Source organism: Ostrinia nubilalis, chromosome 26 (genome assembly GCF_963855985.1).
Source record: "Ostrinia nubilalis chromosome 26, ilOstNubi1.1, whole genome shotgun sequence".
In the NCBI taxonomy this organism is placed as follows: Eukaryota; Metazoa; Arthropoda; class Insecta; order Lepidoptera; family Crambidae; genus Ostrinia; species Ostrinia nubilalis.
Window position 1 is genome coordinate 7,939,264 of NC_087113.1, and position 23,591 is coordinate 7,962,854.

A 23,591-nucleotide genomic window follows, 5' to 3' on the forward strand; every position below is an offset into this window, starting at 1 on the left:
CTTCATTATCATCTAAATTTTATTTCAAATATTTTTTAAATTTATTTTCATAATAATTGAGGTGTTAATTGGCGTGTGAAAATGAAAGAGAAATTGACAGATTCGTATATAAATGAAGTAGGCTGCGAACGTCCCCCTTTTATAACCTCAAAAATGCGCGAGAAGTACCAAGTCTGATGGTGTAGGAAGCTAATTTAATATTTTAATTGGTGATAAAGTGCACAGTATTCCGCCATGCCGTCAAAAAAGAGAAAATACAACGCCAGATTCCCAGCGGTAAGCCGAAATTTGCATTTGAATGTTTGCAAAATTGTCAAAATTATTGTTGTTTTCATGTAGGATTTTGAGGGGATTGGTGATATCATGACATTGTTTATTTGTAGGGGCGAATCAAGAAGATCATGCAGACTGACGAGGAAGTGGGGAAAGTGGCGCAGGCGGTGCCTATCATAATTTATATCCTTTTCAATGTACACCTAATAATAGAATGCATAAAATGATTTGACAATGCCAAACAATCAGCAATACTGATACATCCCGTCCAATAAGAACTCTAGGTCTTATTAATTAGCCAATATATACCAGTTTTGGTTTTCTACCTGAGCCAATCTTCTGTTTGCCTTATAAACATCACCAAGTTTGTTATGTAAAAGCTCTTAGTTTTTTGTTTATGTAATATCCAATGGCATCTTTTTGATTATTTCAATTTCATGTTATTGCCATTAGCACTAAACTTGCCCCTAGATTAACTAAGAATAGATTCTTTAAATTGAAGTGATTTTAAGTTATCTTAAAATTCAGACATACAACACTCTTTCTTGGTACTACTATTTCAACTATACAAAAGTAAATTTTGTTAAAGTTAATAATGACAATTGAAGGTAGAATGGAAAATATTAGAACCAATTGTCTGGAAATTAAAATGTTTTTAAACAGTTAATTAACTTGCCCGCAGGGCAATGCCCTAGGCTGTTTGTTTATTATTTATTGACTTATGTTTTATTGAATAAGGAATACAATACAACAAGTAAGATAGAAAATTAACATAAATATTCAATGTTTTCATCCAAAACAATACAAATTTGCACATTTTTACATAGAGATTCTATTGAATTGGATAATGCAAATTTTTACTTTGTTGTTTTTAATAATTCCTAACAAGTTAATGTCAAGTTTTATCAGTTATGATTATAATGTTGTTAACTATTTCATTAATGTTGGAATGAGTTATGTTTGGAAATTACAAAATGTTGAGTAGATATTTTATTTGTTATCACAATGAAGAAAACCCAAATTAACATGTCATTTATCAAAACCAATGACATGTTTGTTGAGACTATTCAGTATTTATTAGTAAAAGAATTTTATAAACAGAAATAAGTCTAACTTATTTAAAGTTGACATTATTGAAGCTTAAAGTATTTACCAAAAAGAATTCTGAAAAGAAGTTGATTATTATTACAGTTTTATCAGGATTAACTTAACCATAGTGAATTATCCCTAAACTACAGTTTTACTTATCTAAATACACAAAATTAAATCTGGGTTATCTTATCTCTGATAAATGGACAGATACATCTTCCGCTCCAAAGTCCTCATGTACTAGTTTCTTGACCTGGCTTGACATGGATTTATGATCAATCTTTATTACAGGGCTTCGTACCATTTTGTGGTCATGGACCATAATAGGTTTTGAAAAAGACTTATTTATTACTCACAGAGATTGTTTCTAGCAATAAGACTGCCCAAATTGTGCTTTTTATCTTATGGTTTACTGGTAATTGACATTTTTAAGTAAACAATAAAAAGTGTCTTTGAAGACAAAGGACAGACACACACAATGCAGCTACTTCAGTCCAGTAGAAATCATTACATATTATGTGACATGGACTTCTAGTACTCATTCTATGGGGTTCCATGAATATGTAAATTCTATATAATAAACCATGCTTCTTTAGTTAAGCAGTCAAAGCAGAATGAAAACCTGTTTGTGCAGTGTCACAATGTATTTTTAACTAAAGCATTATGTTCTAGGCTGGCTAAAAATATTTTCAGTACCTAATTGTTAAAAAGTTTCACTTCTGAAGGATAATTTAATAGGTATGTGTTGTTTATTATGATAACATTATGATTATTTTTGCAGTGTTTAAACTTAATTGATTAACACGCAATTTTGTGAACGTATTTCGAGTATTTACAATATAATAATAATTTGTATCATATTTATTACTCTTCTGACTCCTTTCACTTCTAATTCAGCTAGGTCAAAATTTTTTGTAAAGAATATTATTATTAACAGTTCCGTTAACCCCTCGTGGTAAGCTAAAAATGCTTGTGTTACGAGTGGATCCACCGCAATAGTCCATGGGGGTTCGAATCCGCGTTCATCGGATCTCGATTCGAACAGTCCGGCATGCACCCACACCATTGGGTTATTGTTGCTTCAAAATTAGTTTCACGATAAACTAATTTTACTTAAAAGGATTTTGGGTCGAAACAGCTTCATTAGATGTCTAGTTCTGGACTAAATCCCGGTTTCCACCAAAGTATAGAAGAGAGAAGATGTGTTTCCCTTAGATTAGGTGTTTCCTATTTATGGCCAGCGAGCCGGGGGCGTGGGGGCACCCTCGCCTGCATTGCACAGGCCACCACCACTGTCGGACGGGAACAGATGTGTGCTCCTAGCTGCTGCTCCCGTCGCCCCCCGTCCTGGGGGGCCTGTAGGGCCCGCCGTGTAGGCGGGCAATCGCCGGGAGAGACTGTGGTAGTGAAGGCTTTGTCCGGAATCCCACAGTTCCTTCCCACTTAAGGAGAATGACGGAGCACCGGGGTCTTTTTAGTGGGTATGCCTTTGTCCTTCTGACTTGGTGAGCCCCACATAACCTACCCTGTCCCCACAGGTAGGTATGCAATTCAATGCATTTTTTCTCCGAAAAAATAAAAGTGTTTCCTATTTCCACAACACCTCTCCGCTCATCTTCGGAGCGGATATCTGATTGGTTATTCCATCTCCTCTTCTCTCCGCTTTGGTGGAAACCGGCCTTAGATGCATAATAGTTGCCGACTAAAATAGTCTGTTGATATGATAATAAACCAATGATAATAATTTTGACTCATGTTCTCAATAACGTTATCGGAATGAGATGAAATACGTACAGACAGGCGATAGAACATCAGAGCAAATACTATGACTCTTATGCTAGTCGAAATAGGCGCTGTTTTGCAACAAAAATGTTTAGTCTGACGTGCTGTAGACTGTCTACAACCTGATAAGTTAACAGATTCGCCTTTGTGCTCGACTTATTTATATTTATGATTTTTGTGTGCGTCAGAGCAGAGCTAATATTGGAGAGATGCGTTTGCGCAAAATTGCGTAGAGATCTTTGGTATAATACAAGTGGATGTAGTAGGCTAACTTTGATAATAATGCAACATACATCTTACATAATAATAGATAGATACTCTTTATTAAACACGCCCCGGCTTTTTCTGATGAACATTATCATCAGAAAAAAATTGTGAAAGAATTTTTCAAATCGGTCCAATCGTTTTTGAGTTTATTAGTTACAAACATACAAAAATAGAAATCTTTGGTCTTTACAATATTAAGTCTACACAAAACTGACAAATAAAAGAAACATTATATTGAAACACTGCACAATATATTTTAACCTCGTAAGTCCTGTGTTTTTTCAACAGCAGTATTCATATCTGCCGAATGTACTATACCAAGTACAAACTAAGAAATGTGCTTCAGACCGAGAGAAAATGTTGACGGTTTTACATAGTTTTTTAAGTGTTACTTTATGTTTTGTATTTTTTACTGTAAGTTTAGCATCTTTAGCACCTGTTTTAAAAGAAAAATATTGAAAATAGTTTGTACTCCTGTAAGTACGTTAGGCTTTTTATACAGTGTAAAAAAATAATATTATTAAGATAAAGGTTTTATTAATGTATTAAAAATAAATCACATTTTTCTTCTAAACGTCACTTAAGTAAGCAATAATTATAAAATTCAGTCTTTAAGACAAAATTATTTAGCTTTAGCGTTTTGTATGGAGAATTTCACCAAAATTATTTTTTCCATACTAATATTTTTGTGATTTTCTAAAAAGCCATAAATTCAAATTTTATGAAATTTTGTAGGTAGATTGAAACAACATTAAAATATAAAAAAAAATAGGATTTTTTTTGAAAATTAGTATCTGTATAAAAATATATTTATTTTTGTTTAATGGAAACTGACGACAATTAGGACGAGCTGTCTTTGAAGATTAAATTCTAATTAAAAAAATAAAATTATGTTTAACATTTTATACGTAAAAGTAAGCCCTTGAAGTCCAATTCCAAATAAAAAAATAAAGATGAACATAGCTATACTATGAAAGAAATTACATAGTAATGAGCATTGAAGAACAAAAAAAGCGCTAATTTCATACCTAATACAAATTTCATACAATTATTTGTGTAACAAACGCCTAACGTACTATATCAAGTACAAATTATTTTGACCGATCATGAACCTCCTAAAATACTAAGTTTCTTTTTAAATTTTGTTTAATTTACAAAAACTATAATTTATATTTACTGATACATTTAAAAAACAAGACAAAAAACAAAAGATTACTTTGATATAAACAGATAAACTATCCTCGTGCCGGCCGGCAATCCGACCGCGTAACCATTTTGAAAAAAAATTACACTGACACTGACAGTTGACGTTACCTGTCTAACATCACGGAATTGACCATAGAGTATTGAATGAGTATGGTCGTATCATTTTTGCCATTGTAAAAAAACTACCCGGTAAATGGGGAAAGAAAAATTTGTACTTGGGTAAGTACATTAGGCAGTTACTCTTGCTATGTAGTTTAAATGTCAGGTCTGAACTACTATGCTTAATATGTACTTGTACAAGTACGCGGGGACTTACGAGGATAGGCGATCTTATCGCTAGGAAGCGATGTCATCCGGGAGAGGATAGTTGTCGTAGATAAATGGAAAAGGAAATAAATATGTGAATTTACAGAATTTTTTTAATTCGTGCATATTTATTTTGTTGAAACAAAAATGGGATTAGACGAATGGTTATAATTTCTCAATCTCTCCTAGTAACTTCTATTCTAACAAAGGTTATGGAACATGCAATAGGTTGAGTTCGAGTTCGCCTTATGTACCCTGTTTATTGTGCAAATAAGTTAAATTAAATGAAAAAAGATAATGTCTATCTTTTATCGACTCTACTTCTAAGCTTGCAGCGGTCTTACTGCATTTTTCTCCGCTGTGCAGTGTCATTGATGATCAATGCAATGACTGAGACTCATTGTATTATGATTTAAACGATTGAGAGACCCACTTTGTTGGTTTTATGGCGGTGCTACATCGAGGTTGAATTTTAATAGGTTTATTACAATTTATAAAGCCAACGAGTGCGAATAAATCCATGCACAAGAGGTTTGGTGGTACTATGATCTCATTTTGTCTAAATTATTTATCATATGTTTGGTTTTTTTAAACTCTGATGTGATTGTCGGCCGATAGTTGGGACCGATTCTAATTTTATGTAGAATCGGCCGATACCAAAACATTCGTGATAATCATTATATTTCGTCGCTTCATTCTTTGATATAATTATTTACAAAGTAGTCCCTTTATCCTACAGGCAACATCGCACGACTTTAGAGAATATCTCAATTGACTTAAAAAACATCATTCGTTCGGTTCACTCGTTCGGCCGTTAGCGCCCAGGTTCTCATAAGTATCTGCTCCAATCCGCTTTCAGGAAGCACCATCCGCTGCATCCAAAACTTACCCTGGGTGCCGCGAGGCTCTGCGGGCGGCGTTCGCACGCCGCGGCGCACCATCAAATGCTCTCCAATTAATGCTCGCGTCACTGTCAGACAATACCATCAAACAGTACAGCGTCACTTTGAAGCTTTGGTGGGAATTTTGTACGCTTAATAACATTCCGGTTTTCGAAAATTCCAAAACATTAGTTCTGTCTTTTCTAACACAACAATTCAATTCTGGTTGCTCTTATGGCTCTCTTAACAGCCACCGTTCAGCATTGTCACTTTTCTTAGACGACAATATAGGCTCTGATGAATGTATTAGACGTTTATTAAAAGGGGCATACAAACTTAACCCAAGTCGCCCTAAATATACCACAACTTGGGACCCACAATTGGTCCTTAATCACATTTCTAATTGGTACCCTAACTTAGAACTGAACATGGAAAAAATAACTAAAAAACTTACCATTTTACTAGCACTCTGTACGGCACATAGGGTTCAAACCCTTTCTCTTATTAAAATCGACAATATTTCTATAACTCAGACCGGTGTTAAGATAGCCATAACTGATATAATTAAGACTTCCGGCCCCGGCCGGGATCAACCCATCTTATTCTTACCATATTTCCAAGAGAATATAAACATATGCCCTGCTTCAGCCCTCAAAGATTACATTTTTGTCACAAAAAATATGAGGACCTCGAACGCAGACAAATTGTTATTAACGTACAAAAAGCCCCACAAAGCTGCAAGTTCCCAATCCATCAGTAGATGGATCAAGCAGTTATTAGCCGAATGTGGTATTGACGTGAACACGTTCACCGCGCATAACACGCGTCACGCCGCTTCCTCGACCGCCCGCGCCGCGGGGCTCAGTATAGACACGATTTGTAAGACGGCTGGCTGGACCAGTACTTCTACGGCGTTTGCTCGCTTCTATAATAGACCAATCTCAGATCATAGAAGGGAATAGATGTGAAACGGGGGCGTGGCGCGTGTCTCCGCGATATGCCCAGAAACGAACATCGGCCGCGTAGCTAGGTTAGTCGCGATTCAGTCGTACTAAGGAAATGTTCTCCGAATTTTTTGGATAATGCGTCGTTACGTGCAATAAAACAAGTGAAACGAAGAACTACAGGAACAATGGAGTCATTTACTACATGTAAGTATTGCAAATCCATTGGTATTTTGGTTATAAATAAAAAAAACTTAACATTTTTACGAACGAATTCAGTGCCGTAACAGTTACTGCGATATCGAAATTAGTGGTGATAAAAATTCTAACACACTTGTACATTGACGATTTAGTTAGCAACCACTTTATGTCATGCTCAACAACTGCGCGATGTATTTAATTTCTTCCGATATCCACTGTCGTGTGAAAATACACAGTACGGCCGCATGTGCCGGTCGTAACATAGTGCCGTGCTCGTGTTCTAATGCGGTTTCCTATTATCGATAAATAGAAGTAAATTATAATTTTCTATTTTGTAATTTTACATAAAAAAATTATGTGTTACTTGCGATTATAAGATTTTACAAAAAAAATAATAACAGTAGAAGTAATTAGTAACTGTCAACTATGTAATTACTATAAGAGCTAGTTGAAAGCCTAATATAGGCATTATTTTTGATAAACATATGCGGTACGCAGATCGCCATAATAAATCCTTCAAGGCCCGCGAATCTAGACACAATAGATAATCAATTGTTATGACATTAATTAATGCCGTCTGGCACTCAAGCGGTTAAAAAGTAAATGCGTGATAGTAGTTAATAATAACGTATAATAATAAAAAGATTTTCATACATAAGCATTTTGTGAAACCAGTTTCGAGCCTTGCCCCAAGCGATTTAAAGTATCGATATCTTGTCGACTTCATTTTATCTTTGTTCTCTCACTAGTTTTCAAAGTGTGCGTCACGTCACGCGGCCATTGATTGGCCATAAGGCACGCCTTCTGGCCAATCACAGCACTTTTAAGCCGGTTGCACATGTTGTCGTAGACTCTCAGTCGCTTTGTTTTTACACAGTTGAATGTGTGTGTGGGAGCTGTGGTGGGGGAAATGTGGGGACACTGGTTCTCGTTGTAGTTACGCGCGACTTCATATCTATTCTCTTTCTATGATCTGAGAGACCAATATTAAGCGAAGGTGATTTTGCAAACGCCGTAATGCGGCATACATATAGTAATTAGTCATATAATACTGAAGTCTTATTTATTATTTTTGGTTTTCATTGTATGGATACAATATTTTTTGTTAGTTAAATTATCACAAATATAGTAAGTACTTAATTTAATTTAAGTTTGGTTATTATTTTAGAAACTTACCTTGCACTTTATTAGAACAAAACTTTTGTCTCTGAACATCTACTTTGTAAATAATTATATCAAAGAATGAAGCGACGAAATATAATAGATGATCAAACTAACTTGCAAGTGAAGTTCGATCGCTATTATATGAGTCGCTTCATTCGAAGATATACGAACCCTCCCACCCGTTAACCACACACGCAAGTGTGGTGTAACCCAAGGAAAAGTTTTGTTCTTTATTTACACTCTAAACATAATGAGAACCTGGGCGCTAACGGCCGAACGAGTGAACCGAACGAATGATGTTTTTTAAGTCAATTGAGATATTCTCTAAAGTCGTGCGATGTTGCCTGTAGGATAAAGGGACTACTTTGTAAATAATTATATCTTCGAATGAAGCGACTCATATAATAGCGATCGAACTTCACTTGCAAGTTCGTTTGATCATCTATAAAACTCATTTATTTTTGCAAGTAGGCTTTTAAAAAGCCCTTTACACTTCCCAGTATTAACCCTACCACTGCTTCGGGACAATAAATGGGCCAGTGCTGAAAAGAAGCAGCGCAAGAAACTCAGTCACTATTGTCTACAAACGAACGTAGTTATCACATTACCCATGCCCCTTTTCGCACGGGACTAGGCACGTGCCTTTTTGAGAGGTGCCCTGACAGCTGTATGTAATCCTTTCTTATTTTAGCGTAGAGTCTCCTTGATCCTTAAGTGTCCAGGGCCCTTAATACGTAAAAACGGCCCTGACATTTAAGGTACGACCAAACCAACGCGTGCAGCCCGCTTGCACGATGGTGATAGCAATCCTACTGATTTTTACTGATCGCCATCGCCGCCGAACCTTTAGACATATACAGACTTTAGACTTTTAAGTTCCTTAACTCAGAGCTGTTCGATGGTACACCGCGAACCCTGGAGCTCTTCGTGGAGTCGCTCCTCAGCAAGGCGATGCAAGTCACGATGGCGCGCAACGCCAAGACGCTCAGCCCGAGCCACGTCAAGCAGTGCATCCTGGGCGAGTCGCGGTTCGACTTCCTGAGGGATCTGGTGAGTTAATTCACAGGTTTTGTAGCTGATCCAAGTGGAGAAACAATCTTACAAAGCCTGAAGGAACGTTAACCACCCCAACCATGTTGAACAGTGCATCCTGGATAAGCCAACTTCTTTCTCTCTCTCTGGTAAGCATCTAAATCATTACAGGTCAGGTCTCTTAATACGTTGCATAAAACGTCACTTCATCTTCTTGGATCAGATAAAAATCCAAGTGACGTTGCAACCTGATGGAATCATACTCATTTAAACTCTCTAGTTACGTCAAGCAGTGCCATTGTATAGTATAGTTCACAAGTCTTTATTAGAGACTTAATTTGGTTTTAATCCCTCCGTAATCATGGAGGGATTATAACCATTTAAAGCCTCCAAAACGTCAAGCAGTACATCGTAGCAGAGACTTCGAGGGTTGAGAAAGAACTTATGGACTTAAAAAATGTAGACGAAAGTATTCTGTAAAGAAATGTCATGTGTTTTGTTTCTTATTTCAGGTTAAGAACATCCCCGATGTGTCAGTGGCTGAAGAGAAAGAAATGATGAGTGCAGAAAGCTCACCCAATTCTTCAAGGTATTTGTGCAAATTATCGTTCGTCTACCTACACTAATATTATAAAGAGGAAAACTTTGTTTGTTTGTTTGGTTGTAATGAATAGGCTTAAAAACTACTGGACCGTTTTTAAAAATTCTTTCACCATTCGAAAGCTACATTATCCACGAGTAACATATAGGCTAAATTTTATTTTGGAAAAAAATAGGGTTCCGTAAATTATGTAGATAACGTAGTCCACGCGCGCGAAGCCGCAGGCGGAAAGCTAGTCTATTATAAAGCCTTAAGGTCCATAGTAAATTTCACTCTTAATATGTTCAATTACACTCGAAATATTTAGTTTTTTTTCTTATAGTCGAGATTTCCTTATGATCTACAGGGTGTTAGGTAAATGGGTATATCAAGCCGACACTAGCCCATGTTAACATGGTCATATAAATGGTATGGTGAAGTCAGAAAATTGATATCTTAATTTTAATTATTTTAATTTTCATACAAATCGGATTTTATAAAAAATATTTTGTATGAAAATTAAAATAATTAAAATTAAGATATCAATTTTCTAACTTCACCATACCATTTATATGCCCATGTTAACATGGGCTAGTGTCGGCTCATATACCCATTTACCTAACACCCTGTATATGACATCATAAAATTAATTCCATCTATCTCTTCACCAGATTTTCAGACGCATCAGTGCCACCCCGCAGGGTAGTGAGAGAAGACTCAAACAGTTCCAGCAGCTGTGATACCAGGGTGCCGCCCCCTCTCGTGCCCCCCCCAAACCCCCTCCGACGGGGCTTGTCTTCAGAAACCGAACTACCTCACAGAACGCACCGGACCGAGACCGTTACTTCAACCATAGTCTCCTCTGACACCGCCATAGACCTAACCAAACGACACGTCGAGGAAAAACCGGTCAGAACGGCCAACTTCTACCAAGAAACCTTCTTAACAGACGATGCTACGCACAGAACGGTCATTACCGTTAACCCCACGTATGCTAGCCCTCAACCTTCAACCAGCTACACTGATATGACCCCTGTGGAGCCTTTACATAGACTAGAAATTCCAGTGCCAAAACCGTCGACGGAATTCGTCGACGTGACTCCCACTCCACCCCCTAGGACGCCGTCGACGCCTATCCTAAATATAGACTTCTCGAAAAATCTCACCAAACCAGAGATACGCGTTTTAGACACGGCGATCGCTGGCATCGTGACCGTTCCGCCGAAGAACGCTCCAAAGTTACAGAGGCAGAACTCGAAACCTCATAAGCCTGAAAGTAAGAAAATCGACGTCAAACCTGTCAGTCAGCCGGTTGACATAGACCATTTAAATTCTGGTAACCTACAAATAGATGAGGATTACGATACCTGAGCATTTTAGGGTTATTGTTTTGTTTCTATTATTTAATACACGGCAGTTGTTATTCAACTTTAATGTACATAACGTGTGTTTGTTGGAAATTGTTTATGTAAGTACCATCATTATTAAATTAACTGTCTTTAATTTTCATGCATTCACAAAAATTTTGAGATTAATCATATTTCGGTAAGCTGTTTATAAATTCGATTAAAATAAGCCAAATCATGTTGATGATATCGACGAATTATAACTTTGTATAGCGAACTAATTAGAATAAAAGTAAAGACCAGACACAATTACTACTGCAGTGTGGTGGTTGGAATGAAGAAATTATTCATACCACAGAAAGGAATGACAGTATTAACGACGTCATTATTAAAACCCGATCGGCTACCTGCGCACCTCTTTGGTATGCGACTTTCCCCCTCACTTACCCGCACACCTCGTCGATGTGACGTCACGGCCACCAGGTGTGCAGTTAACCCGACCGGGTTGTACGGGGCTTAAGCCTTGATCACACGTACCGAGCAAACGGGCGAGACAGTGCTCTCGTCCGAGTACTCGGTGTGTATGAACATTTCGCCGAGTGCTCGGCCGAGCGCTCGAGTATGTGACTCGCTCACCCAACTGTCTCGACCGAGTAAACATTTTACTGTCTCGCCCGTGTACTCGGTACGTGTGATCAAGGCTTTAGTGTGAGTTTATATCAAATGTATTCGATATTGACTGCGTAAATAAGTGTCATTTAAATGTATGACGGATTGTACAGCGTCCCTAGTGGATACTTTCAAGAACTAAAATCTTCATAGATTTTTTTGACGCATTCGATATCGAATACGTTTGATGTAAACTCACACTTAGCCCCCTGATAGTGTCCAAAAGCCTTTAGGAAACATGTTAACACAAATGTCGTCTGAATGAATAGCTTGTATAATACTATAGAAGTCTTGTATAGATCGTGCCATCCACTCGGACGCGCCCCACCAATATTTGGTCTCGGTCGCGCGGGGTGCGGGGAGTTTGATCCGAGCGGCATTATAGACATGTTGACACCACAGTCAATTGACGTACTTTTTAAAACTGTCAAAACGAAACTCTCCCATAGATTTTGTATGGCACTACAAGCAAGTGACGTCACTATTTTGTCAACTCAATTAAACTACTTTTTTCAATTACAATGCGACCAAAAATCGTAATTTACAGGTAATTTAAAATAAATTAAGTTTTTAAGACCAGAATTAAGGGTCTTTTTAAAACAGTTGTGGTTTCGAATTATTGGGGTTTGGTGTCAAACTGTCTATTGTAGTGTGCGTGTGCACTCATGGATGATTTAGTTAGCGTGTACCGATAACACTCAAACATTAGCGGAAGAATGGTGGGGCGCGTCTTCGTGGATGAAACGCTCTATAGTGTAAAAGTCTTATGTTTAGTTGAATAACAGCTGTCGTGGTGTTGTTTACCAGCTAGGTATATTGGTTAATTAGTTATGTCGTAATTTGTTTTTGTACCGTGAAGTTTAATTGTGTGTGAGTTTTTTTTTTGTTTTTGTTTATGCACTAAATTGGTGTTTAATTTAAGGATTCGTGTGACTAAAATAACTTCAGATCTTTGTTTGTTACAGTCTCATAATACAGATTAACGCCCGTATTCACAAACATTACTATGAGGTCTCACAGTGCGCGTGGACGCACAGGGTGACACATGAACCAATCACAGAGCTCTATTCAACGCTGTGCGTTCGATTTTCTGCTTCACTTAAGCAAGCATTGTTTGTGAATACGGGCGGAAGTAACTTTTAACATGCTGAATTGAACTTTAAAGTTAGAAAATAAGACGCCTTTTTGAAATCTCAAACGACATCCTAACTTCAAATAAATATCTGAAGTTATTTTGGTCACATATTAAATTAGTATTTTTATAAAAAGTATGACAGTCTGTCAGTTAATGTTGCGTAAAATATAACTTAGATCCATTAAAATAACTCTCATCGCTATAAATTGACTGTTTCTGAAGGTAGTTATCTTATTTGTTGACAGTGAATTTTTAAACTACCCTCAACGTTTACTAAGCCCGTAGTCCCCTAGAAATATTCGTGACAATTAATTTCGGAATAACAGCACGGATCGAAGTGAATGTACAAATAAACGCCGGAGCGAAGCGATTTCGAAGTTACGACTGTCACTTTGTCTAGGTTCTGTCGTTCATTGATGTAGTAGGTACAAAGATATCTTTGTTGCTTGTTCAATTGTTTGTTATACAAATAGGCATTTCGCTCGATTTATGCTAATTTTATAAGTCCAGTCAGAATTGAGCTTTGATGTGTTTGATAGTCTAGAATACGGCACAGTACCTGGAGCACGAATAGTAATCGGCCTCGATAGAAATAGTATTTTTTGTTTGAAAAACAAAACAGCGCCGCTGCAGTTCTATGTAGAATACAATTATACGACTAAGGCCTCAGCCTCGAACTTAGCGGGCAGCGGGGCGGCGGCGGCGGCGGCGCGGGAGCGGCAGGATCTTATGCGTAAAATCAAATAGACCGGTTCTCGAAAACAGCGGCGCGGCAGCGGGCAACGAGCGGGCAGCGGCGAGGGAGCGGGCAACGAGCGGGCAGCGCACTCCTTCTTTTGCCCACAATAAATCGAGCGTTAGGAATAAATTTGAATCGAAATAAAATTGTCGCCGTTGTTCAGACATTTCGTTTGCGAATAAAAACAAATATCTCGACAACACAACCCCGAACACAACACTTCGCCGCTAAAGCGCCGCGCGAGCTGCCCGCTTGTTTCGAGAACGGGTCTGCGTTGCCCGCCCCGCTCCCGCGCCGCCGCCGCTCCCGCCCCGCTGCCCGCTAAGTTCGAGGCTGAGGCCTAAGAGTCATTCGTGCTCAGGACATTGATTAACAGTGGACAACACTTAGGCTGAGTTGCACCATCTTACTTTAACTTTGACAAACGTCAAAAATCTGTCAAACTCCATACAAAATACACCGGTTATCGTTATAGTTACGGTCAAAGTTAGGTGGTGCAACTTAGCCTTAGGGTGGATTCGACCAAACAAGAGTAAATATTGATCTTAGAATAAATCGTCAGTTATTCGACATTTTGTAATATTTCGCATACTGAAACTGTCAATGTGCCAGTTATACCAGGAGTAGTTATGTATTAGTATTCTCGGATTAAAGTTTTTGCGAATCGGACCTTAGACACTTTTATTGCGAAATAGCGCTCTATTGCAACTAAGTAAGATGCCAGTGTTCACCTTAATGTGCTATCGTCTCAGTCACTCATACCATCCAATGGATTCTGGACTTTATATCTCATACTTCAAGGTTCACTTTTTCATTTCAATCAATAATATGCCATTTAGACCATCATCATGGAACTCTCGTCAAAAGTCAACATACCACGATATCGTGAATTTCACAATGTGTTTTGAATTGTAGTCCTACAGCTTAAGGTCCAAAATCAATTGAGGAAATTTGACGTTTAGCTATCCTTGATGTTCTGACGTATGTGACAATAGAAATAATTGAATTATTAAACCATAATAATTATGTAGACAAATTGTGGTTTATTCCACATGTTATTAACTACTATCCCAAGTTTCTATGAAACCAAGTCTTTTACTACCTCGCTCTCACCTATGTCAAAAGAGTGAGATGACACATGTTATTGTAACTTATTGAGTTAGAAGATGTAAAAAAACCTAACTAAAAATGATTGGAAATAATCACAAAATTATATTTAAGTCGAATGAAACTAAAATTAGTTTTAAATTGGTATTACCGTTTTTAGATTCGATCGGCTCTACTCAGAAATTTTAAATGTTTGTATTTTGTAATTGTGTAATAGATTTTTTTTAATCAGTATTGGTTTTATTGTGGGCTGACTAAGTAAGTTAATTAGTACCAATTTGGTTTATTATTTTTGGGCATAATTATTCTACTGTAGGTATACCACAGTTGTCATTTGGACACAAAAACTCTTTTTGTAAGTTTCATGCATCATCATGAATTACAGTAGTCTATCTAAACTTTTCGATAAAAGTTGAGAAGAAAAAAAAGGTTACTTTACCTGTTATACATGATTAATGTGTGTTCTCAAAAGTGTTATTAAAAAATCTAAAAATGACCCTCCAAAATACCGATTCTGATAATAAATAATGCATTTAACTTAGTACGTATTCTTTTGTATTTTTCTAGCTCACTAGAAATAACGATTGTGTTGAAATAAGAGTCGATCCTTGATTAAAAAATACATGTTTTCGAATGTAATGTAAATAAATTAGGTACATAATATTCCAGATTTGACTTCTGATAAATGTAAAATTGTGTGAACGTTGCGTTGGCAATATAGTCTTTAAATACAGAGTAGGAAGAGACAGGTTGCTCGTGCAGGAAAGTTGAAAATTGTTTGTGACTTACCACTAGGAGGCGCCACTATGATGGCAGATTTCTTGGATATTTTACTTACCCTATTCTTAGTGGATCCTGAACCATCATAATCTATTTTTTCTGGAATGTTTAGTCTGTATATTCAGTGCAAGCTAATTTGTGTCTTATAATTTCTAATTTAGGGCACAATTTGGTTTGCGGTAAATCTTTTGTTATTAATTTAAAATACTGGAAAAATAATGCAAAAGGATCGAATAGGAGTTTATTAACTATGTTAATTATGGACATAAAGTTTCTTTAAAACGAGTTTAAATTATTTTAAGATAAACTCCTTGAAAACCTTTGTTCAGTAGATGCTTATATTGACTCTTAGCATAAACCAAAGGTGATTCTAAACTATTTATCGGCCTAACAGATTTTAAAGGTTTTTGGGCCTTTGTTACACTAGACCAGAGCCCCGATTACGGTAACTTTTAACGTTTCCAATCCAGACGCGCTTCTGATTCTGCGATACGATTGGTCAAAACAGCTGACGTACGCTGTTGAACGACCAATCGTATCGCAGAATCGAGAAGCGTGTCTGGATTGTAGACGTTAAAAATTACCGTAATCGGGGCTCTGAGTACAATCAAGTGCAAAATGCGTATCTTTTACATTAGAAATCAATTTGTTCAAACCATTTTAGACTTGACTGTACCTTATCTTAGATTCATAGTAAAAATGTGTTTTGTTGTATTTCTGAAATGTTTCTCTTTATGTATTAGACTATACTTGTGTTGAGGTCTTTGCGCATAGCATTGCTTAGCATTACCATCGCGCTACCTGTCCCAGTTTGTTTAGTGTTAGAGCGAGAGAAGAATACAGGTCGCCATATTATGGATCCTATACATAAGCCCTAACTAAAAAATAATATGATAACTCTGTAAACTAGATCAATTTCAACAAGGTCTATTATCTGTTAGAGATGAGACGTATTTACTAGAACAGATCCACACACTAGGTATTTTACAGTACTAGGCGGCACCTATTCCAATTTTTAAAATACTTGATCCACCTAGTATTTTATAAATTACACGATTTCCGACCCTACCATCAAAGTAATAGAGGTTATTATTGCGTAATCCGTAGTCGTGTATTACGCGCACCTAGTATTTCTCGCTAAGCTTAATATGTGCGAACGTAGAGATTCACTCCGTCTCTGTCTGACCAAACAAATTTGAGCGCGACGAAGCAAACGCACACAAACGTAGTCAAACCATTTATATTTTTATGAAATTGATATTTTTTAAATACGCCATTTAAGCCTGTTGAAGTATGAAGGGAGGATATCAATCAATCAACAGCCAGCAAAAACATTATTATTCAATTTCAAATTGCATTATTCATACTACGGTTGTATCTTTTCAAAGAAAATTGTATTTTAAAGTCATACTTGACGCGTCAAGTATGCTAAATTACTACGTACTAGGTGGAATAGGTATTTGGATCGAGTATTAATAAATACTAGGAATAGGTGCACCTAGTATCAAATTTACCTAGTATAACCCATCTCTATTATCTGTCACTGTTACACATACTAGCACCTCTTTGCGTGAGAGGGATGAAACATTCGAAACTTCGGTTTGACTGAGAATAGCCCTGCAGGATAATTCTCGAGTGTCGTTTCATAACGGACAATATAAATATGTGCGTAAAGACCGATTTTGTGTATTGCCAATGCATGGAAGACTGTCAAATAACTCAAAGCAATAAGAGTTAGAATACCTGTATACAAGTTAGACTACCGTGTACAATGCTATTATGTATGTTTATATGTTGTAAAGATAGAAATACAGATTGGTGATACGTACAATTGCATTTTATTTGTGACTATCTAGAGGTCTATAGTCTGGTCGCCGAGCACGTAGAATTTCGTCCAATCACCTCAAAGCTACCTATCCTTATCGCTCGCGCGTAATTATATGGCGCGCGCCCGCAGTGAGTGTGCGAGCGCGACAGCAACATAATTACACGCGAGCAGAATGCAGATGGGTAGCTTGGGGTCATGGGACAAAATTACTTATCTAGTCAGCGTCACATAGTTCGTGAGTGACAACTTTGAGTTCGTTCGTTCGTTTCAGCCGAAAGACATCCACTGCTGGTCCTGCGCCGCTCGCATTCAGGCACCTCCCGCGACCTTCACCAGATCGTCGGTCCACCTAGTGGGAGGCCTGCCCACGCTACGTCTTCCAGCTCGTGGTCGCCACTCAAGAACTTTCCTGCCCCAGCGGCCATCAGCTCTACGAGCTATGTGCCCCGCCCACTGCCACTTGATTTTAGCTATTCTGCGGGCTATGTCAAGTCACTTTGGTACTCCTGCGGATCTCATTTCTGATTCGATCACGCAGGGAAACTAACTTTGGGTGTCGTGAACTATATTTGAGGCTGACTGTACCTTCCTACATAATTATTATGATATTGAAGTCGAAACAAGTCAATTATTGAAAGTCGGCGACTGACCTTGCAATTTCCCATGGTATTGTGGTATAACTTCATAAGAGAAAAGCCAGTCTTGAAAAATATGAGAAAAATGAAACAAACAAATGTCATCATGTACAAAAATATTTCATTTTATTGTTGTTAAATTAATTTATTGTTACTTAATTAACAATAACAAGTACATAAGGTTTACCTTAACTACTTACGGCCATAACACTATAATTTCAGAACGAAATCCGCAAACGGACATCGTAAAAAAAATTATGGCCAAAATAATAATAAACTGAATCAATTTTAGATTTTAAAATTTATATTTTTTTATCATTTTCTCTAATCAAGACAAAATAAACTTACACGAATTTAGCCAAACGTTACTAAAATTAATGCCAAATAGATAATAATAATTTTGATAATCAGTAATAAAAAGTATTTTGAACTACCTACATAAAAACATCTTACAATCAAGTTGAAAAAACATCGTACAATAAACAATCATCGGTGAATAAAAAATGGTTGGCAAGATTAATCGGTCATTCATAACTCGGAACAAGTGGCACTGCCCTTAAAATTATAGGCTGCGGTTTAAATTTGAGATTCAGTACAGCGAAAGAGTAGAAATAGAAAATTTTACAACAGCTTACAAAATAATAAAATGGACATCCTATAATAACAGTCTGTTGTGAATCCCTAACTTAAAGCTAAGATAGTAATCAGAAGATCCTGTAGTTATTATGATTACTTTCACTTTGCAATTATAAAGACCGTTTAATTTAATTTGCAATTAATAAACTAGAGTAAAATAAGTACACATTTGACATAGATTTCATAAATAAATTATAAAAAGAAAGCTAAAATTATTTACGTAAAAAAAAATATGAAAATGTTAAATGTCTGCAAGTTGTACATATTTTTTTTAACATATTAGGTCTTTATAGATTGACAAAGAAGCTGTATTTACTAAATAATAATGTTTACATAAATTATGATATTGTTATTAATACTGTTACAGTTACTTACAATAACTATGGTAATTGATGGCCATATTTACAACGCTGTGGCATGGAAAATAATTTAGTAAGAAAAAGTAAGACCCGCATAATATAAACGAAACGTAAAATTAAGTTATATTTATACAACCTTCACTAAAATAAATTATATCTAAATCTCGCCTAGTTATTATTACTATTGTATATTCTGCATTGATTTAATTTATGCAAAATAGTTGCCATATTATTATACGATTATTTATAAATATTTGTGCAAAAACACGTATAAATCTAGTATTTTTTATCAAGCACCTTTTTAGCATGGTAAGGCACAAACTTCATAAGAATATATCAAGTTATGGGCTAAACACATAATTAAGTATACTTTACAGAGCCACAAAATAATATTATTGAATACCAGTTGCATTTACATGGATTGTATTATTGCTATTAATTCATTCTATGTTAAAAAAATCATTTTTCCAGTATAAAAAGGAAGACTGCATTACACCTTAAATAACTTACAAATAAAAAATAATTACATCATTATGTTAAATAGAATATAACTAAAACTAATTAATATAAATAGAAAACTAACTTTAATTATTATAAATCGTAAATGAACAAGAAATTTTGGAATGTAAAATAAGTTGGCAGTCTTTTTTATTGATGAAATGTACACAATATTTTCTGAGAAAAGTTGACTGAGTTGTTAAAAACTTAATTTATATCGTAAATACATAACGGAGTCGAGTATTAAATTAAAATCTATTCAAGTTATAGTGTAACTATTTCTGGATAAAATAAGTCTACCATTTTAGTAATCACCTCTCCGTGCCATTTAATAAAAGACAATGCCGGAAATTGGCGTCTTTTTTTTTTTCGCGAGGCCATCGACCAAACTTTGTTTTTTGATTACAAAATAGTGTAATAAACCAAACTTACTATGACATGTATACCTCTAAACTCAGTCTGAACTGAGTTACAAGCATTAGAAGTTTGATGATTTTCATACTAGATTTGCTTTTTGCGCGGAAAGTTTTGTAAGAAATTGCAACAAAATAGTGAGATTGTATGTGTAAACAAACAATACCATCCATTAAAGGCTCCAGACATCAATATGGAGCAGAATCAGCGCAATATTTTATTGCAATTTCTTACAAAACTTGCGCACAAAAAGCAAATCTAGTATGAAAATCATCAAACTTCTAATGCTCGTAACTCAGTTCAGACTGAGTTTAGAGGTATACATGCCATATTAAGTTTGGTTTATTACACTATTTTGTAATCAAAAAACAAAGTTTGGTCGATGGCCGCGCGAAAAAAAAAAGACGCCACTTTCCATACTAAATCTGGCATTGCCATTTATGGCAAATCATGGTATTGTCTAGCATCTATAACATTTTAACTTCAGCTAAATTCATTGCCTTCATACAAGCTCTCACATACTTCCAGCAATCTTAGGACTGGCCCAATATTGTACGGGAAAAGAGACTTTGATACCAGTCTGCTGATTTGTAATCGTAGTCGAATCAACACTCTCATTGTGTCATCAAGTCCTCTTGAGCCACCTAGATCAGTTTGCTGGCACGTTTCAAGGAATTTAGGCCAGTTCCTCCTCACGTACTTTAAAAATCTGAGCAAATATAGCAAAAAGCATGTTTCGTTACTCACCAGGTAATCCAGCAAGACATCACTGTCATGGGAAACCACTTTTAGGAATTCTATAAATGAAGCAATTGGATTCAACATGGGAATGAGGTCTGGATACATAGAATTTCTGTATACAATACCAACGGTTATGTCCAGTGTGCATACCATGGATTCAATAAGATAGTCATCCTGTTCACTGAAAAGATGTATTAACATTTTTGTAAATGGTGTTTCTGGGTGGAACTCTAGGCTGTTTCTAATAAAAACATCAAGCTTTTTCAACACATCTCTGATGGATCGCTCCACGATCTGCATGTCTTGTATCGCGTTATAATCTGACGAATCAATAGAACTGTCAGAGGAATCGCAACGCATTTCTTTCACAGTTACAGCAACCGACTTGAGTACTAGCAGAGACATTCTTTGCAACATTGTCTTGTCCACTTCACTTCTTGTGTGATTTGAATGATCATTTTCGTCCTCTCCGTAACTTTGATCGACCAATTGAATTGTGGTGGACAATGGGCTTACTGCAGGCCCTAAAGAATAGTTACAGATTACTGTGCATTCGGGACCTAAGAAACCAAGGCCACTTCTGCTGTTTTGTACTCGCACATCGTTTAGCAGCCTAAAATCCTTGACAAATCTTACTATAGAGTGAGCTAGACAGCAAATCTCCTCAGGCAAGATATCTTGTAAAGCCAAAGTGGAACCATAACATAAAACTTCATTGAATAAACTAAGCAAATGAGTATAAATGAGACTTGGCAGCATTGTATTTCGTAGTAAGTCCACAAAACCTTGCAAGTCAGCATAGAAAGGTTTCGTGTCTATAACGGAGAGATTCGCTTTCACACTAATTATGTTCTCCCACAGAGAGAAAAATGTAAGTATACAGTTTTCAGCATTTGCTAAATTCAGGTACCTCAGGAGTAGCAGTTTCATGTTTTTCACCAGGACTGGCCAATGGTGTTCTAACGTTTTAATTGTTAGGCATTTTATGTGCGATGTGTCAAAGGATTCTGAATCGGTGAGGATTACAGTGACACAACCATTTTCATTTACCCTTTCTATCCTCGACTGTGGTGGTTCAGGGGATATTGACTCCTCCAAGTCATTTGTAGGCGGTTCAGAGTGCAATTTCAATACTGGCTCATGCAATTTGAATGTTGTTGGCCTCTCTTCTGTTGGTTTATCATCTGATGATGTTGATGAAGTGGAAGGGGCATTATGCGTTTGCAAATTAGAAAAGGCATTGTGTAAGTTATTACTCTGTGTGGTTGAGGACGGCAATTCTGAACTACTGCTGCTCGTGCCGTATCCCACACTACTCCTGAAAGGGTTATCTTCTTGGACCTGCAAGGTTCCAGCTGAGTTTATGTAATTACTGTCTTCTAGAGGATGTTGCTCAACATCCTTCCATTCAACTATCCTCTTGATTATGTCAAGACTGAAATTTATCTTTTGTACTGTTATCCTGTTGATTCTATCAAACAGGTAAATATTCTCAGCTATTTGCTGCAGCCAGTTCTCATCTACTGTATCCTTTGAAACAATTAGAAAGCTGGCGAGAACTCTGCTCGCAACAAAAGTAACTATCTTACTCTTATGATCAGCCAATTCAACAACTTCGGTAATCCAATCATGCCTGTTCCTGACGAAAATATCACACGCCTGCATTACCTTTGAGCAAATAGTACCAGTACTGTTTTGTTTCAAATAAATATCGAACATCAGCTGCATTGTGGATAAATATGTTAACGAACAAGTCAACGGCCAAGAAACTATATTGAGTTGTCTATCAAAAAGTTGAATAACTGTGTTCTCATCAAAACTACACAAACATTGTCCAACAAGAGCATCTTGGAGTACCCTGAGCTCGGATAGCAGCTTGTCATCCTGAGAATTCCAATGCGGTGTGGAATTTGAGCAGGAGGGTATTATGTCTATGCTGGAATCGTTAGGTAGCCTCAAGATGGCCGAGCAGTCAACTGCATCCTCACTCACTGTCCCGCTGTCTGGTGATCCGCCGTTGCGTGTGGGAAACTCTTCCGACGTTTCGGCGGGAGTCTCCGAGTCAAATATCTCCGTGAGCACATCCTCAGCGGACTTGTCGCTGCCTTCGTCGATATCAGGAGCATCGATTCGCTGTTTCTTCTTCACGGGTTGATCAGAAGCCATACCTTCATTTGCTGGTCCACAGTGCAAGTGTCCTCTCCAAACCATTAACTTGCTCTTGCAAACACTCCCAGGTATGTCTTACTCGTTATTTTCCCATAAACAAACGGGCTTTTACGTCGCCACAGCCGTTCTGGAAAGAATAAAGCTAATATGAATGCATGACCTTTCCGATCAGCTACCTAATTACGCGGACGACAAAGCCTTCGAATAATTCATGTAATACGACATTCCACATAACATTTTACGTTAAAAACGTTTGAATTAACGCCTAAACTAGATTATTTCAGTCAAATAACGTGGTAATTGTGCCAGTATTACAGATTTATGAAGAACTTTCCAAAATATTTTGATGGCATACATACCAGTAACAGAACGAGGTTGTTTATGCACTTTATTTTGTATAAGGTATCCATAAATTACTTCAGATCAATCACTGCAATCCAATTGCGCACAATAACACACAGTTTTAGGTAATAATTAGTCAAAATTCGATATTTATTTCACTGAACGAAAGATCATCGCCTCCATTACGTACATGACGCTCTGTCAAATGATGTACTTTTTACATTGGAATTTACGTGCTATCAGACAAAATAATAGATGATTGTCATATTAAGCGTTATGATAATTAGTGTCTAAAAATAATAATATACCTAGATTCAAAAAAATATATAATTGTGCTCAGAATATAATATTCTAATTAATAGTTTTCTAACTGATTCCTACTAGTACTACCGTTTCCGGTAAAGACGTTGCCAGTCAGACGACTTCCGAATTTAGCAATTTTATTTCGGTAGCCGTGTATTTTTTTGG

At 36.7% G+C, this 23,591-nt stretch overlaps 2 protein-coding genes across 2 annotated transcripts; one reads left to right on the forward strand and one right to left on the reverse strand.

Moving 5' to 3' along the window:
* The first annotated feature begins 105 nt into the window (after positions 1-105).
* Positions 106-13,064, forward strand: LOC135084600 (uncharacterized). Its single transcript, XM_063979372.1, has 5 exons — positions 106-276; positions 384-456; positions 9,021-9,163; positions 9,658-9,734; positions 10,397-13,064. The coding sequence occupies exons 1-5, from the start codon at positions 235-237 to the stop codon at positions 11,094-11,096; spliced, it is 1,035 nt and encodes a 344-aa protein (XP_063835442.1). The 5' UTR covers positions 106-234; the 3' UTR covers positions 11,097-13,064.
* Positions 13,065-20,110: 7,046 nt separating this feature from the next.
* On the reverse strand, positions 20,111-23,315 carry LOC135084623 (protein lines-like). Its single transcript, XM_063979391.1, has 2 exons — positions 23,141-23,315; positions 20,111-22,908 (listed from the first exon to the last, which is right to left on the reverse strand). The coding sequence occupies exon 2, from the start codon at positions 22,821-22,823 to the stop codon at positions 20,355-20,357; it is 2,469 nt and encodes an 822-aa protein (XP_063835461.1). The 5' UTR covers positions 22,824-22,908; positions 23,141-23,315; the 3' UTR covers positions 20,111-20,354.
* Positions 23,316-23,591: the final 276 nt, after the last annotated feature.

Excerpts from the sequence above, each read along its gene's own strand:
- LOC135084600 (XM_063979372.1), top strand. The coding sequence starts at position 235 with ATGCCGTCAAAAAAGAGAAAATACAACGCCAGATTCCCAGCG. Across the intron at positions 277-383 it reads ACAACGCCAGATTCCCAGCG|GGGCGAATCAAGAAGATCAT; the intron begins GTAAGCCGAAAT and ends GTTTATTTGTAG. Across the intron at positions 9,164-9,657 it reads TCGACTTCCTGAGGGATCTG|GTTAAGAACATCCCCGATGT; the intron begins GTGAGTTAATTC and ends TTCTTATTTCAG.
- LOC135084623 (XM_063979391.1), bottom strand. The coding sequence starts at position 22,823 with ATGGTTTGGAGAGGACACTTGCACTGTGGACCAGCAAATGAAGGTATG.